Source organism: Salminus brasiliensis, chromosome 18 (genome assembly GCF_030463535.1).
Source record: "Salminus brasiliensis chromosome 18, fSalBra1.hap2, whole genome shotgun sequence".
Classification (NCBI taxonomy): Eukaryota; Metazoa; Chordata; class Actinopteri; order Characiformes; family Bryconidae; genus Salminus; species Salminus brasiliensis.
In genome coordinates this window covers 24473912-24490816 of record NC_132895.1, presented here as the reverse complement: position 1 = coordinate 24490816, position 16905 = coordinate 24473912, and the positions used below count along the sequence as shown (strand labels likewise).

At 41.5% G+C, this 16905-nt stretch overlaps 1 protein-coding gene across 1 annotated transcript; it reads left to right on the top strand.

The window, feature by feature from the left end:
- Positions 1-2214: 2214 nt before the first annotated feature.
- On the top strand, positions 2215-16099 carry kif4 (kinesin family member 4). Its single transcript, XM_072661923.1, has 31 exons — positions 2215-2244; positions 2543-2666; positions 2780-2894; positions 3551-3741; positions 3850-3939; positions 4375-4541; positions 5211-5305; positions 5391-5510; positions 5607-5782; positions 5873-5934; positions 6297-6429; positions 6521-6579; positions 6668-6773; positions 7056-7178; positions 7286-7471; positions 7699-7802; positions 7912-8056; positions 8724-8834; positions 8940-9023; positions 9154-9267; positions 10893-11048; positions 11228-11325; positions 11572-11701; positions 12382-12552; positions 12820-12933; positions 13063-13140; positions 13226-13315; positions 14305-14466; positions 14879-14995; positions 15087-15203; positions 15642-16099. Exons 1-31 carry the CDS (start codon positions 2240-2242, stop codon positions 15831-15833), a joined length of 3735 nt encoding a protein of 1244 aa, XP_072518024.1. The 5' UTR covers positions 2215-2239; the 3' UTR covers positions 15834-16099.
- The last annotated feature ends 806 nt before the right edge of the window (positions 16100-16905 follow it).

The window sequence follows — 16905 nt, the reverse complement described above, 5'->3', positions numbered from 1 at the left end:
AACCTGAAATATATATAGCAATTGCATAGAAACACCAACTTATCTATGTGGAATACCATGGCAGCCACCTTAGATACTACAAGTGCCTAGCAATATCCTAACAACCTGAAACACCATATCAAAAACCTAGTAACCACACAGCTACTATATCAACCAGATACTAACACTCCAGAACCACCTTGGATATTTTAATTAATTAATTAATTGCTTGATAATAGTCCAACAGCTTATGAGCTAAACCTGCAGCTTATGCAATTCCCTGGTATTGCATAAGCTGCAGGTTTAGCTCATAAGCTGTTTTTGAACAATAAAAAAACACCTTTGAACAATTATTTTTGGTAGTGAAATGTGTATTGCCATTTTGCTTCCTTAGGCTGTAACCAGCACCCCCTAAAGTTTGAGCTTTACCACTGGTTTGTGATTTAGGCGGGTCCAGAACCAATACAGAATCCTTGAGCTATCATTTTTAAGAGGTGGGCAGAAACCCATGCAAACTCCTCCAAGGCAAGGACCAGAGTAAGGCCTAAACCCACAAGCCCAGACCCCTGGATCTGCACCATTACTGTGCTTCCTGGGTTGGACACCTTTTTTTCCAACTGCGAATTCCATCCCAAGCCATTCTGAATGACCTTGTTAACCATATAATGAAGCATAAATCTGTGAAAAGCTGATGTTCAAGGGGCAGGACGTGTTGTACTAGATTAAAGAGAATTAAAATACGTCTCTATACGGCACTGGAATGCCTCCACTGTTGCAGAACCTCTTATTACTGCATCCTCTTCCTTTGCATCTCCAGTTTTTTCCTGGTTGTTCCATATCTCTAAATAAAGACATGTGATCTGGGCTGTTTCCTAAGGGAATCTTAGCACGATACTGCAAATGTTAAAATGGTCGAGCGAGCATCACACCAAACTCTCTCTCTCGCTCTATCTCTCTCTCTCTCTATCTCTCTCTCTCTCTCTCTCTCTCTCGCTCTATCTCTCTCTCTCTCTCTTGCTCTATCTATCTCTCTCTCTATCTCTCTCTATCTCTCTCTCTCTATCTCTCTCTCTATCTATCTCTCTCTCGCTCTATCTATCTCTCTCTCTCTCTCTATCTCTCTCTCTCGCTCTATCTCTCTCTATCTCTCACTATCTATCTCTCTCTCTCGCTCTATCTCTCTCTCTATCTCTCTCTCTCTCTCTCTCTCTCTATCTCTCTCTCTCTCTCTCTCCTGCTCTATCTCGCTCTATCTCTCTCTCTCTCTCTCTCTCTCTCTCTCTCTCTCTATCTCGCTCTATCTCTCTCTCTCTCTCTCTCTCTCTCTCTCTCTCTCTCTCTCTCTCTCTATCTCTCTCTGTCTCTCTTACAGTTGGGATGATCTCAGCACTGGGTGCTGTTGCAAAACTAGGCCCCGACCATTTCTTTGCCACTTCCGGGTGTGTTTGAGAGTCTCACCAATAGGGGGCAACAGAGGGGCCCGGATGACGGTGATGATGCGGTAGGAGGAGCCGATGATTTGAAAGTGGCGGGTCGAGAAGAAGGGAACCGCTGCGGCAAAGCATAGAAAAATATAACCGCCTCAGTTATTAAATTCGTTGACAGCGGAGTGTACTATGCTGTGTTAGTATGAGGATTAATGACCTGCACTTTTGACATTGTTAGAAGTCGTTTTATGTATCGCGGAATCCCCGAAGAAAACTAAACTCCGCGTTGAGAAGAGAAGAGAGGAGAGGAGAGGATCCAGCCTCCTGCTGCTGCTGCTGCTGCTGCTGCTGCTGCTAACGTCTGATATCAGGTAGTTTAACAGCCAGCGAGCAGCGGGGTAGCTAGCTTCTTGCCAGGGGTATTGTTTGGGTGATATAGCTAGTATAATATTCTTATCTAAAGCTTTTTGCGGCTATGTAAAGCGATTAGTTTGCACAGTAAGTAACTTTTTTAAGTTAAAAGAAGCTTAACTTGGCCTGGGACTGATCTCTGAGCCTCGCTGTGTGCTAGCTAATAGAGAACCCAGTAACACTTAGCTAGCTAGCTAACGAGGCTGAATCCGTGACTAACGTCTAGTTAATCATAGGACGTTATCCAGTATCCCCTTATCGCGACGGTTTGTGCTAGCTAACGAAGCTAACACTAGCTAACGTACTGTAAACTGCTAGCTAACGTTAACGTGCATGTAACGGGGCTGACTGACTTGGCTATGAACTTGGTATCTAGCTAATCTCCCTGATTTGGATTCAGGAGTAGTTCGAGCACGTTGCTTATGAGGTATTTACATGGTTTTTAAATCATGGAAATGGTGGGATATTCATTGTGGTGTTTTCAGTGTTAGTCCCTAGCAAACCAAGGTGGTGCTAGCTAGCTCAACTAACGTAGAAAAGGCTTTTGTGAAACGCAGGGGAACACAAACAGCGTCCATCTCTGATCGGTCCATATCTAAGGGGACAGTGAAGATCCAATTTTTTTTGACTGTCAGTAGTTGTGATGACACTCACTGCAGTATAAAGCTTTGTACACCAGCCATGTTGCTGTTTTTTGTTGTTAAAACTGTGTCCTCTCTTTAAAGCATGACTAAGGAGGACGACAAGGTGATTCCAGTCAGGGTGGCTCTTCGGTGCCGTCCACTGGTTCCCAAAGAAGTGAATGAGGGATGTCAGTGCTGCCTCACGTTTGTGCCCGGAGAACCGCAGGTCAGATATGTTGTACTTATATGGTTTAACATCTCTATGTTTCTCTCTTTTTCTTCTTTTTTTGTTGTTCTGGTCTTTTATTTGTACTGATTTGATATCTTTTTTTTTTTCAGGTGGTGGTAGGCAATGATAAAGCCTTCACATATGACTATGTATTCGACCCCACAACAGAGCAAGAGGAGGTGTTCAGCATGGCTGTTTCACCTCTGCTGTCTGGGCTTTTCAAAGGTTTGCACAAATTCATTAGGTCACATGACTTACAGTTTTACATTACAATCCATGCTTCCTCTGGGGAAGGGCAAATTACACCGAAAATGCTTCAGTTTGCATGGAGACAGGCAGAGCGCTTCAACCGTAAGCTCCATTGAGAGTCATTCAGATTGGCATTATACTTGATCTTCTACTTGTCATCAACTCTTTTTGTATTGAACGGTCTTCTGTTTGTGGCGTCAGGTTGTAAACATGCTGTATAATTTATAGTAAAGCTGCTATAAAACAGTTATGTTTCTAAAATCTTAAGTTCATTGTGTTTGACTCTTGCAAACTACTCATTATATGCTCTTAGTAAAACCGGAGTTCTCTCAGCACACCAGATCACTGAACTCATTGGTTTTTAATAGTCTGGGTTGGAGCAGCACTGATGGATCACGTAACAAATTTTGTTTAAACAGAATTTTTTTTAAATAGTTGGGCTAAAAGATAGTTCTTTCAACAATTTACAATATAAGACTCTATTTGAAGTGCTTGTGATCAATTAATATGTATTAGTTAATTAGGTATTGTTGTTTTTAGGGCTAATTAGTATGTTTACTTGCACTTTACTTTTAATACCTGTGTATGAAGTGGAAGGGAATCCTCTTATGATGCGTGTAATTTACCCCCAGGTTATAATGCCACTGTGCTGGCCTATGGTCAGACAGGCTCTGGAAAGACGTTCTCTATGGGTGGCACCTACACATCAGCACAAGAGAATGAGCCTACTGTTGGGGTCATACCTAGAGTGATCAGGAAAATCTTTCAGGAGAAATCCAAGAAGACAGACAATGAATTCACACTTAATGTGTCTTATCTTGAGGTACCTCCTGCTGGAACTCTTAAAAAATTTCTTCCTTTCCTTTGTAACCTGCATGTTGTGAAGCAGTGTGTAATAAACAACCTCTTTGACTGTGCTTGATTCTCCTAGATTTACAATGAAGAGATTTTGGACCTGCTATGTACATCGAAGGACAAACCAGTTATTAGCATTAGGGAAGATCCGAAGGATGGCATCAAAGTGAGTAATGGAGACACTGCTAACAGCCTTAATATTTAAAAGAATTGCTTTGCTGTGGCTGTGACTTCAGAAAGGTTTACAAAGCTTTAAATAGTAATGGGCATTTAAGGCATTTAGCAGACGCTGACATTGGCCTACAAAGCCGAGAATAGACTAGGCCCTTCATGCTTGATGGCAGTGGTCAAAAGCAGATCACTACCAAGAGCCCTCGAGCTTCAAGTACGGCTCGACTTGACCGTCCATCCTTTAAGATCCACGGAAAACAATCCAAGTCTATACAAACTAGCTAAGGATATTTTCTGAATAAACAACAAAGCACTTTTGTAAGTCACTCTGAATAAGAGAGTCTGCTAAATGCTAAATGTAATGTAGTCATTACAGTTGTTTCTACAAGGTGGTAATGGAATAAGATTTGTTTCTATTCTGATGCTGCAGATTGTAGGGCTTACAGAAAAGCAGGTGTTCACAGCTCAGGAGATGGTAGGCTGTCTGGAGGTCGGGAACTCTGCCCGTACCGTGGGCTCCACAGCCATGAATGCAGCCTCCTCCCGTTCCCACGCCATTTTCACCGTCAACCTGGAGCAGCGCCGGGGAAGTGACAAGTGAGTGAATAGGAATAGCCCAGCGAATGTCAAATGAAGATGATTTATTGCTAATTCCAGATGCGGCCAAGATGCAGTTGATCAGCCAAGACATGTTTGTGGCGCTGCTTCCTTAGTTTTGCATGGGAAATGCTAAGCTAACATTGCTGACAAACACTGGTCTCATCTCTGTAAATACAGGCCAAAACTTCTTGTATAAAAATGTTTATATACCGTCCTATGCACAATATTAGGTGACCTTGACCAAAATGCATGTTTTGGGGCAAGTATTTTTTGAGTAGTGAACGTGGGCTCTGTAGGTAATGAAACATAATACACTATATAAGTATTGGGACAACACCTTATTCATAGTTTCTCCTGAAACCAAGGGTATTATTGCAATGATTTGATTCATTAAATGACAAGAGCATTAATGAGGTTAGGATGTTTGATGATCACCATCCAACCCTCATCCCAAAAGTATTGTATGAAGCATCCTCATTCTAGACAAAACTGCTCCACAGCTCTGTGTTGTTGGGCTTTATATCCCTCTAGCCTATACCATACATTAGGCATTCTGACAATATTTGTTTACCTGCTCTAGGGAGTCCTATTCAATTGGCATTACTTCTCTACAGAGCATTAATCCTTTATGCTGCTAACATTTTTCTATTTTTTTTTTCTTTTTAGGAGTGATACAGTAGTCTCCAAACTGCACTTAGTAGATCTTGCTGGATCTGAGAGACAGAAGAAAACTAAGGCAGAGGGAGATCGGCTCAAAGAGGGTAAGGAAATAAACTTGACAAGTAAATAGACTAGTTTAATAATGGACACACTTTCACTTTATACATACATGTTTTTGTGGCCTAGGTATCAGCATCAACAGAGGCCTACTCTCTCTGGGAAATGTCATCAGTGCCCTTGGTGATGAGAGCAAAAAGGGAACATTTGTGCCTTACAGAGATTCTAAGTTGACCCGTCTGCTACAAGGTAAGCATCTTAAATTTTGTACTGATTTTTGTGCACCTCATGTTTTGAGTTTTGTGGCATTTACATTCTTACAATTTTGTCTTTCTCCCTTTGTAGACTCCTTGGGAGGAAATAGTCACACCTTAATGATTGCTTGCGTTAGTCCTGCGGACTCCAACATCGAGGAGACCATTAACACGCTGCGCTATGCAGACCGTGCCCGTAAAATCAAGAACAAGCCTGTTCTCAACATTGATCCACAAGCTGCTGAGATGAAGCGGCTCAAGCAGCAGGTACCAGTGCTTGCAGAATGTCAGTCCCCAAACCCCTCCCCTCCCAAACCCCTTCTGGTGTTGAACTAAATGGTCTGCTTTGTTCTGCAGGTGCAAGAGCTTCAAGTGATGTTGCTGCATGCTCGTGGAGGAGTAGCTCCAGTACTTTCAGGGTAAGACTGTATATATTGACAAAAAAAGATAACTCCAATTTTTTTGATTAACAGGGAAGTTCATTAACAGTGATTTTGTATTTATTTTTTATTTTTTTAATAAACTGGTCAGCCTAAATGCATTTACAAAAATTAAAAGGCAAAAGGTTATTTGGTAATGTTTGCAATATGCTAGGCTGACATTTCTTACAGTTAGCCTTTGTAATGTATATTGGCTCAAATAGACTAAGAGATTAGAGTGACATTAGATTAGAGTTTCAGTAAAATGTCTTTAAAAGTGTTGAACTAGCACTTGTCTACTTTGAACTGGGAAGAAATGTCTCCTGGACAGTTGCTCATACAAACTATTGTTTGTGCTGTAGAGCTGAGCCAGCTGAAAACGTGTCCAAGATCCTGGAGCGAAACCGCAGTCTGCAGGAGGAGAACACCAAGCTGAGTCGAGAACTGGGCGAGGCTGTAGGACAGACTGCACTCATGTTTGAAAGGATCATTATGGTAGATACTATAATCTACATTTGTACTAGAAATCACTGAGCCTAATGTTTTTGGTATTTATTTATTTATTTATTTATTATTATTATTTTAGACTGAGCAAGCCAATGAGAAACTTCAGAGCAAGCTTGAGGAGCTGAGGGAACATGCTGCGTAAGTTTCCCCCCTTCCTCCAGTGTCTGTGTGTATGCCATTCAGATTACATGGGTGATGTGCTGAGTGATGGCTATATTCATATTAGGTGTAAAGTGGACCTGCAAAAGGTAGTGGAGACCCTTGAAGATCAAGAACTGAAGGAGAATGTGGAGGTTATCCGCAACCTTCAGCACCTCATCATCGAATTACAAGTAAGGGTCACCAAATCTTTTGGGTATGCGAGTAGGGGAGTCTGGTAAGCTTGAGTACTTCTCTTCAGAAGTACAGCATGAGTGATTAGTGAGTCTTTTGTCTGTCACAATTGGGGTACTGAATCATTAAAGCAGCATTATGAGAGAATTAGTGTTTTTTAGCTCCTGGGGTCCCCCTACAGTCAGGAAATGTCACTTTTACACTTCTGCTTTGACTACAAATTGTGCCATAAGCCCGTAGGTGTCAATTTATTCTTTATCCTGTCCTCCATTTGCCTCTAGAATGAGGGAGCAGGCATTGCAGCCACAATAGATGCCATGACCTCAGGCAATTCCACATCTCTTGATGTCGAGGGTGAAGGCGATGGTGCAGATCGTGGCAATCCTGCCAGTGGCTCACCTGTGGTATGTTTAGTCTTCATTTAATACAGAGTCACAGCACAGTGGCACGAAGTATATCTTGCTGCAACTGTTTTGAAAGCTCATTTTGTTTGTTGTTTTTTTCCTTTCAGGGCAGCAGTGCTGATGCCCAAATGAAAGACTCCCCTGAGGCCTACACTACCCAGCATGCTCTGCGGCAGGCTCAGCTGTCAAAGGAGCTGATCGAGCTCAATAAAGTCCTAGCGCTGAAGGAGGCCTTTGTCAAGAAAATGTGCCTGAATGATAGTCAGTTGGAACCCATACAAACAGAACATCAGGTAGGTAACGACAGCGTCCCTCATTGGCTGCAAATCTGTCAAAAGTTGTCCACACAGTGGGGCTTTTGGGTTTGGTCATGGTGCAGTGTGTAATTGTATTTATTTCAGACTTTTAAAATGTGTATTGCAGCATGTTGTAATCTCTGCTTTTAAGGTACCCCCACTCTAAAGGATAGTATACTTATGTTTGTGTCTTGAATATAATATGTTCATGCGTACACATTTAGGAAAACATAAAAGGCCTGCAGGCTGAGGTTGGATCCCTGCAGAAAGAGAAGGAAGATCTGATCTTTGCCCTGCACTCTGCTAAGAAAGACACCAATCAGGCAAAGTAAGCTCTCTACCAACACATGTATTACATTACAGTGTTTAGCAGTTATTCTGTTCAATGAGAATTGTCCATATTAAAAACTAAAGGAACTGTTCCTCTGTTTGTGCAGGCTGAGTGAACAGCGCAGAAAACGGTTGCAGGAGCTGGAGGGGCAAATCACAGATCTAAAGAAGAAGCTGCAGGACCAGTCTAAGCTGCTCAAGCTCAAAGAATCCTCAGTGCGCAGCGTAACCAAGCTCAACCAGGAGATTCAGGTATGTCTGTAGAAATGATGGCCAGACCTCAAAGCCCTATAATGGCTGTCCATAGCTGATTGCTTAGATGCATTAGCTCAGCAAGACCATTGTTTGACAAAGGCCATTGCGGTGTTGTATTCTTACGTCAGTGCCAGACTGCTTTTCAAGGGTGTTAAAGTGATAGTCTGTAAGTTTTAGACTTCTCTGGTGAGTGTATAATTGCACCAAGCATGCAGAAGAGTATTTTTTTATTTTATGTATTTTAAAGTGTGCATTGTGGCCTCCTTTTCGAGCGGATGAATTTAAACATTGCGAGTTTACATTTAGTTGGTTTCTTTGGTTTGAAAGTGGGTATATAAGCAGATGAAGACTGGGTTTGGTGTTGGGATATCTCCATGTTTGTAGTAGCTCTCGCAGTAGTCATTCTGTTTGCATCAGCCCCATTATTTGCACTCTGGTTTCTTGGGTAACCAGAAAATGGTACTGCCACTACCAAGCCACTCTGTTTTTAGAAAGAATATATTTGGCTTTTGCAGGGATGATCGCGCAGCACACTGATGCTATTTATTGAAATTGATCATGCCTTTTTCTTAAGGCCATTGCTTTCAATTTAAAATGGGGAAAAACAGTCGTAAGGACTGCCGCTTTAACTTTAAATATATTGTGTGCTCTTTCAAATGTGTAGGCTATGAAGGCCCAGCGGGTCCAGCTTATGAGACAGATGAAGGAGGATTCGGAGAAGTTCCGCCTGTGGAAGCAGAAGAAGGACAAAGAAGTCATGCAGCTTAAAGAGAAGGTACAGCATTTTTAAATGTAGGAACTGTGGCCTGTGTGTGTGTGTGTTGCAAGATTTTTCTGTGTGATTCATTTCATGTTTGTTTGTTTGTTTGTTTCTTGGCAGGATCGTAAGCGACAGTATGAAATGCTGAAGCTGGAACGAGATTTCCAGAAACAAGCAAATGTGCTACGCCGCAAAACTGAGGAGGTAACCTGTCTATTTTTAACATTCCTGAAAGGGCAGTCTAGCAGTAAAGTCTTGAAAACAATATTAATTGTGCTGTTTTTGTGAAACACTAGTGTTAACATACTAATCAGTTCATGTAAATTGTTTTCAGGCTGCTGCAGCCAACAAGCGTTTGAAGGACGCCCTTCAGAAGAGGAGCGAGGTTGCTGAGAAACGCAAAGATGTCCACAACCGTGGCATGGAGGGTGTAGCAAGCAGAGTGAAGGTACTTCAAACTTGTAAACATGGTGGAATGACTGCACTGATATTAGGTTGGGGCAGTGGTGGCTCAGCGGTTAGAGCGCCGGGATATCGATAACAGGGTTGTGGGTTCGATTCCCGGGCTCGGCAAGCTGCCACTGTTGGGCCCTTGAGCAAGGCCCTTTACCCTCTCTGCTCCCCGGGCGCTGGAGTTGGCTGCCCACCGCTCTGGGTGTGTGTGTGTACTCACTGCCCCTAACACATGTGTGTGTGTGAGTGTGTGTTCACTACCAGATGGGTTAAATGTGGAGGACACATTTCGCTGTACAGTCCACACTGTACAGTGACAAATACGTGCACCTTTAGACAAATACGTGCACCTTTTAGTTTAAGCTAAACCCAATTAGTGTCATTTAGCAATGTCCCTGTCTCAGCAGTGCAGTTAAAGCATGTCTTCAGCTCAGACGCTAACATTTACTACAAATTTTTATGCTGTTCATAACGATGTCCTGTAATTTCAGGCGACCTTTAGTTTAAGGTGAGCATTTTAATAAACACTTTTAATACCTATTGAAGGGTTAGTTATTTTGTTGAGTTATTATACAAGAATATTTTGTTGCAATTCAAATTTAGATCAAATTTCTACATTTCCAAATGCTTTTTAAATAAGAAAGCAGTGTGTTTGGATAAGATGAAAATGCAGAGGAAAATACATTTGTAAACATCAGTGGCAGTCAAATTCTCATTTACCAAGTAATTTCTCTTCAACCAGTTCTGCTTATACTGTGTACTGAACTAAAGCAGAGTTAGCTGAAAGTGGACCGTGACATTGAGTCTTTGACTGACTGGTTTTTGCTCGGTTTTCACCACCCTGCTGAAATTATACTGTGGGGTGCAGCATTTGTCTCTCGCACTTAATGACTTTGTTGTATACAGCCCTATACTGCACCAGATTGTACTGAGGATTTCAGCTCCTGGTTGATATATGTATGGGAGTTCAGTGGCGTACAAATAAAGTCCTGCCCTTTAACTTAAGTCAGTCGGGGTGCTGGTTACTCTGTGAGCTGAGATGGGTCGACATGTTAATGTGGGAAGCTTGCCAGAACAAGCCAAAAAATCTTTTTTTTATTTACCTGGTCATCTGACCAGGTTTTGAGTATTTTGGTATCTCCCCTTTTTTAGAAATGGGAGCATGGGCATTACTGCCTGGCAGCATTGCAAAGAAAGATGCAGTGTGAAAGACTTGACTATAAGGACTGACCGCATTCTTTAGCATCCGTATATGTTACAAAAATGCAAAAGACCTGAAAGTTATTTTAAGTTAGTTTATGAAATCCTTTGTACAATGTCAATTCTGCGTTACCAAAAACTTATTTTAAGCAAGACAGATTTCAGGAGTTAAACAAATGTCTACCACACAAGTCAACTTGTCAGGTAATTAGTGCATCCCCTGGTTTAGCATGTTCTGTAATTGTAACAGTGGAATATAAGTCTCCTTAAGCCAGTCTGCACATTTTGGTTTAGAACTGTTAAAGCAAAGTGACCTCTTTTATGCTTTGACTTGTGAAGTTATGCACAACCACAGGCATGTCCCTGTAGTTAAATTTTTCATTAAGGTCATTAAAACACCAATCTTGGCTTCTGTTTTAGGCATGGCTTTTGAATGAGGTGGAGGTGCTGGTGAGCACAGAGGAGGCCCGTCGGCATCTGCAGGACTTGCTTGAGGATAGGAAGATCCTGGCTGAGGAAATATCACAGCTCCGTCAGCAGATGGATTCTGGAGAGAGACCTGCTGCTAAAGTCCGGGTGGGTACTTCCCAGCGGCTCCCAACTGCCAGCATAGCATGTTCTGTGAAATGTCTGACCTAATGGCACATGGTTTGACCTTTAACTGGTTTACATATTTTGTAGAGAAGGAAGTGACCTCTGTCCCATTATTAATTTCTTGCCTGATATCTGAAGCTTTGTTTGTGTTTATTTTTAAGCGTCGCACCTTGACCATCTCTGAGCTGGAAGGCAAGGGGGATCTGGAGGCTTCCATCAGTAAACAAGTGGAGAACCTGGAGACTGAGATGGGACTCAGGTCAGTCATGTACCGAAACTAGCTACCTGTTAGAGCTGAGAAATCTGGATATTATTGTGATGGTTTGCCCTGCAGTTTCAGAGGGTGAAATTTATATGAAGCACTTTTGTAAGTCTCTCTGGATAAGAGTGTCTGTCAAATGTAAATATATTATCTTGTGTGTTTAGGAGTGCTGACGTATTGCTTTTTGGATTTTATTTACTCTCCCCCTTATTTACTAACTTGAATCTACACACATGCCCACAGGAGTGCTCAGATAGCTGACCTTCAGCAGAAAGTGCTGGATGCTGATAACGAGGGACGCATGAAGCAGCGCTGGGATTCCATCACTACCATTGTGGAAGCAAAGAGTGCCTTGAAAGTTCTCATGTCTGAGGTGAGAACTAATTCTGGATTTAAGGCCGCATGTTGCGGCATCTAGATTCAGCAGTGTGACTGGCTGCAGGTCCATAGCATGGACCTGTCACAAGATGGCTTAGGGCTGGTTTGTATTTCTGCGTAGTCAAAACAAGAAGTAAAGAAGAAAACATTATTTGGGCATTAAGCTTATTTGGCATCAAATTTTGAGGTGTTGCTGGGCTGGCATGCTCATGGATGCATTTTAGGGCTCCGTTTTGTAGGAGTTGAAATATTCTGATACGTGTGGACAGTGCATCAGGGGAAAAATGGGTCATGTAAAAATGATTACTTGAATGAGGGTGAAGCACTTTTAATGCAGTCTCAGTTGTTTATTTTTAGACTGGTGTCTTGTCTCAGCACTACTACAGCTAATAAGAGTTTTTAATGCACAGCTCTGTGAATTCATGAGAAACATCTGAGGTTTTTTGGAACTCTACATGTTATGGCCTCTGCCGGCTAGGTTTATCCATGATCCCTTTCTTTGTGTTGCATGCATCTGTGCAAAAGTAAGAATCAGCCTTTACAGCTAGACAGTGTATAGCAATGTATGTGGTGGATTTTCCCTCTATAGCAGGGTGTTTTTTCTGTCCTGCAGTTCTAATATTCTGAATATCACAGCTGTCAACGCTGATTTAACATAAAGTAAATGTGATGCAGGTTGTAGTTTCCAAAACGGCAAATGCCAAGTTGGAGAGTGAACTGAAACAGGAGCGAGCCAACCACATAGACCTGCAGAAGGTGCTGTGTGATGAGAGGAAGCTCATGTCCACAATGGAAATGGAGCACCAGAGCCATCTGGTGGAGCTAGAGCAGAGGCACCAGGAGAAGGTAGGTTTTTCAGTGTTGTGCTTTTGAAAACCCTTTTTGTGTAACCCTTTCAAACCTTGTTGTCTTATTGAATTACTGAAGATGTATTCAGTTACTGCTATGAATAATTTGGCAACTTTTCAATTCTCTCTGTTCCGGCTGGCTTAGTATATCAGGAAGATGCATGTAATTTTATACATCTACTCTCTTAGAATAAAAGACTGCTGTTTGTTGCAACCCTGTTTCGCTGTGTTCCTTTATTAATGGTTCGTCTGGTGTCCCATATAGGTGCTATATCTTCTTAGTCAGCTCCAGAATAAGCCTGTAGCAGAGGAGAAGAAAAAAGATGAGCAAGAGATTTCTAAGAGGGAGCGGGAGCTGCTACAACGCTTGAAATTTCAGGTAAGAATTTGCCAATTGCTTGTTGCTCTCCAACCCCCCCCCTCGCTTTTGTTCCTGCTTTGCTGATATGTTGCTAGATAACAAGAATGTAGATTGCGCAGTATGACTTAAAATGAATTATTTTAACAGGAAGAGGAGATTGAGAAGATGCGGGAGCTCACTGAGCAAAACCAGAAACTCGCAGAGGAGAATGAGCAGTATAAGCAGGTAAGAGTATGTGTTCAAATGATTATATTTATTTTTGTTTTTCATGAATGTAACACTGGCTTATTTTGGCTTTATATATTTGCAGAAATTACTTCTGGCTCAGCTGACAAGCGCAAAGAAAGTTTCAGCTGTGAGCGAGTCTCCGGACACATCGTTTGAATATGTCCCTCCTAAGGTGAGCTATCCATTGTTTGTTTACTTTTTTAAAATAATTTGAAAGTCACGTTTCTCAGCTTTTCTCCCCAAGTAATAAATGTTTGGGTTATGTGGCCTGTTTTAGTTGATTAAGCTTTATCAAACATACTGTATACTGAGGTCTTTTTGAATAGATCATCTTCCAATATGCACTGCAGTAGCATTGAGCTAAAACACTTCAAGGTAGCGCCCCCAGGTGATGTGTTAATTTCTGAGGGTAAACGCTATTCACAAACCGTGTCATTCTGAATTGCAAATTGGTCTGCAGTCTTAACCCTGCTCCTGGGGAATGTTGTGCTGTAGACCAACCCACCTGATCTAGCGAATTGCTGCCTTCAGTAGTCCTTTATTGGCTAAGTCATATTCATACTCCCTTTACATGTAAAAAATTATATATATTCAAATATAAACAAATGCGGGTGAAAAGAACGCAGAGTACAAATCTGTTTGTAATCATATTCTTATTTAACAATAAGCATCAGTGAGCCTTTACCAAGTGTTTTTTTTTTTTTTTTTTTTAAGTGTGTCCTGGAGTTTGGGAGGGGTATTCGTGCCTTACCGCTTATGCCACTTCTGTAGCTGCGATAGTCACATTACTTTGGTCATCCATATATTATTCTTAAATGCTTGCTCTATTTTTCATTATTTTGTTTAGTTATTTTGACTTTTAAAAGAAACAAAAAAGTATACATGAGTAACAAGCCTTGCTGAACTGAATTATTGATTCCTTCCTGGCTACTGCAAGCATTGGTGCAGTTGCTGTGTAAAATACTCCAGTAAATTGTTTTAGTTCTAAGCATCTTCTAATGTATTTTCTCTAAGCTTTTAATCAAATGATGAATAGCTGGGGTCGTTCCTCTGCATGTGAAATGGCAAGAATAATGTCAGTGGCTGCTATATAGCACTTGAATAAGTCGATAAGTCTGTAGTTAAACATTTGTTTAATTCTCACTGTATGATTTCCCAAAGCCCAAGGCCAAAAGCTACTCCACTGCCCGGGCACCTCTGCAAGAGCCCATAATTGACATAGATGAGCTGGTGTCCCCATCAGAGTCTGAGAAGGAGGAGGATGAGTGGCGCCCGGAAAAGGAGAAGACTCGCAGAGGCTCCAGGAAGTCTAAAATGACCGGGGTGAGACATTTGACCGTGGGAACCCATTAACCATAAGAGACGCACAATATTGCTGTTAAACATTTAAAAATCTATGTATCACAAGATATGAAAGAATGGAATATGGATTCACATTATATTTATTTGGTTATTCTTTCTAGGCTTTTCACCTGCTGGGTGCTCTTATTTACTCTTTGCTTTGGTAACATGCATGTGCTGTATCATACATAGTTGCTCATACTCTTTTGAAGTACTTGTTGATGGTGCTTTAAGGTGCTGTTTGCTGAGATCACACTATGCTGAACCCGCATTTTGTCTAACCAGCTTTGCTATGGTTAAGGGCCCTGTAAATCCATGACATTTCATGCTGCAGCTAAAAATCGTATGTGGGTAAACTGCGGTCAATTTTTCTTTTTATTGTGGTCCCGTCTAGTGTGCGTGTAAAGGACGCTGCGTCAATAAACTGTGCCGCTGCCGGAAGGGAAGAATGACCTGTGGCGAGAACTGTCTGTGTGACCATGAGAAGTGCCGCAACATGGAGAACCGCATGGTAAGAGAAAAAGAGAGGTGATTGGGTTTTTATATTTGGGAGTTGAACATTGCTTCACACAGAATTTATTTTTATATTTTTGTGACCTCAGGACATGAATGAAATAAATGCATCAAAGGACTCTGTGTCTATCCCTGAAGACCCCACAGCTGTAAGTCCTCGTGATGCCACATTCTTCAGGCCTCCTTGCGTTCCACCCACTAAAAACGTAAGAATTTAGTGCAGTTTTTGTACCGTTTTTTTTGCATAAATCTCGGCTTACAAAAAATATTGAAGGGAAGTACATTTACATTTATGGCATTTAGCTGACGCTCTTATCCAGAGCGACTTACAAGGTTACTCGTGTTACAGAGGTGGGCCACGGTAGTGTTAGGAGTCTTGCCCAAGGATTCTTATTGATGTAGCGCAGCATAGTCACCCAGACTGGGAATCAAACCTCAGTCTCCCACATAGTGTGATAGCTCAGTGGCAGGTAGTGGTGTTATCTCTTGCGCCACACCAACGAAGTAAGCATAAGAATAGTATGTAAACTAAATTGAGCATTAATAGGAGCATGTCTGCTGCATAAACCGATGGCCATGCAGCCTTCTGCTTTTGTAATAATGTACCAAAATGTGTGTTCATTCGTTTCCTTTGTTGCTGTTAGGAAATTGGAGACATGGGCCAGCTGTCTTCCGCTTTAAAGCTTGAGAAGAAGCCTGTCCCTGCTGATATTGACAGTGACGGTGAGGAATCTGAAGAGCAGATGCCAAGCTTCCTGAGGAAGAACAAACGAGGACTGAACAATTTCAAGAACAGCTTTTTCTCAGGCTGCACTCCTGTCCGTGAAGAATCCTGAGGCAGGTGCACACGTCTGGTAGCCGCTTCGCTTTTGTGTGTCTGTTTTGTCTAACTTTATTTGTCTTTCGCCCTTCTTGTCAAACTGTCTTTTTAATATAGCTCTCTAAAAGTTTTTGGTTATGTGGATTCAATCCATCACTACCATACTGTCTATTGCTAATGCACTACTGATTTGATGACAACTGATCATAGAGCCTTTTATGGACTTTTAACAGTATGGAAGCGGACCATCAAGAACCCTTTAGATGCTTTTATCTTTTTAGAGACAACTTCTGTGAAAAATAGACTTCAATAAATGATGAATTTTTTTGTGCATTTTCATTTTGGGCTTTGTGGTTTATTAACAGACATTCTCCAAACACTGAGATAAATAATTAAAGCTGTGGGGATTTGGGGTGCACTTCCAGTATGTTCTGAGGATAATTCAGGGGTATTGGGGTACAATTTGTCTTAACTCTGGCTTATGCCTTAACTAATTCATCTTTAAACTTGAACACTGCATTTTGAAATCGATAACGGAGGTCTGAGAGATACTGTGCTGAATGAAGTGGTACGTTCAAAACATTACAATGTAAATAACCTCAATGTCTTTACTTCATGTAGCTGTTTCCCTTTCTTGTGGTTGGAGCAGAAAAGTGAGTGATTCTTAACCAAATGCTGAGACAGGGTTCTGATTGCCATCCTCACCTGAATAGATGAATGACAATGAGCCAAAAAGCCAGGCATGCATGGTTGGGGGAGTGGAGTGAGGTGTTGCTTTCAGGATCAATGCACTCTTGCCTGTGTTACCGGGTGGATGTCTAGTTGCTATTTAAATAAAATAAAGTTGTTTATTAAAATAGAAAGAGTTAGGAAAGTCAAATTAACTTGGGCTTTTTTTTAATCAAAGCCTTTTCTTCACACCCAATGTCAGATTTCTACCAACTTTCTAGCTGTTAAGATGAAATTGCTCTCTTTTACCCTTCCCTGTGTTGATTTCTGATGAATATCTTTAAATGCTGAGATTCCTTTTCCATTTGCTTGAGCTCAGGTTATAGATTGAAGCACGATACAGCTTTCCCGTATGTCTT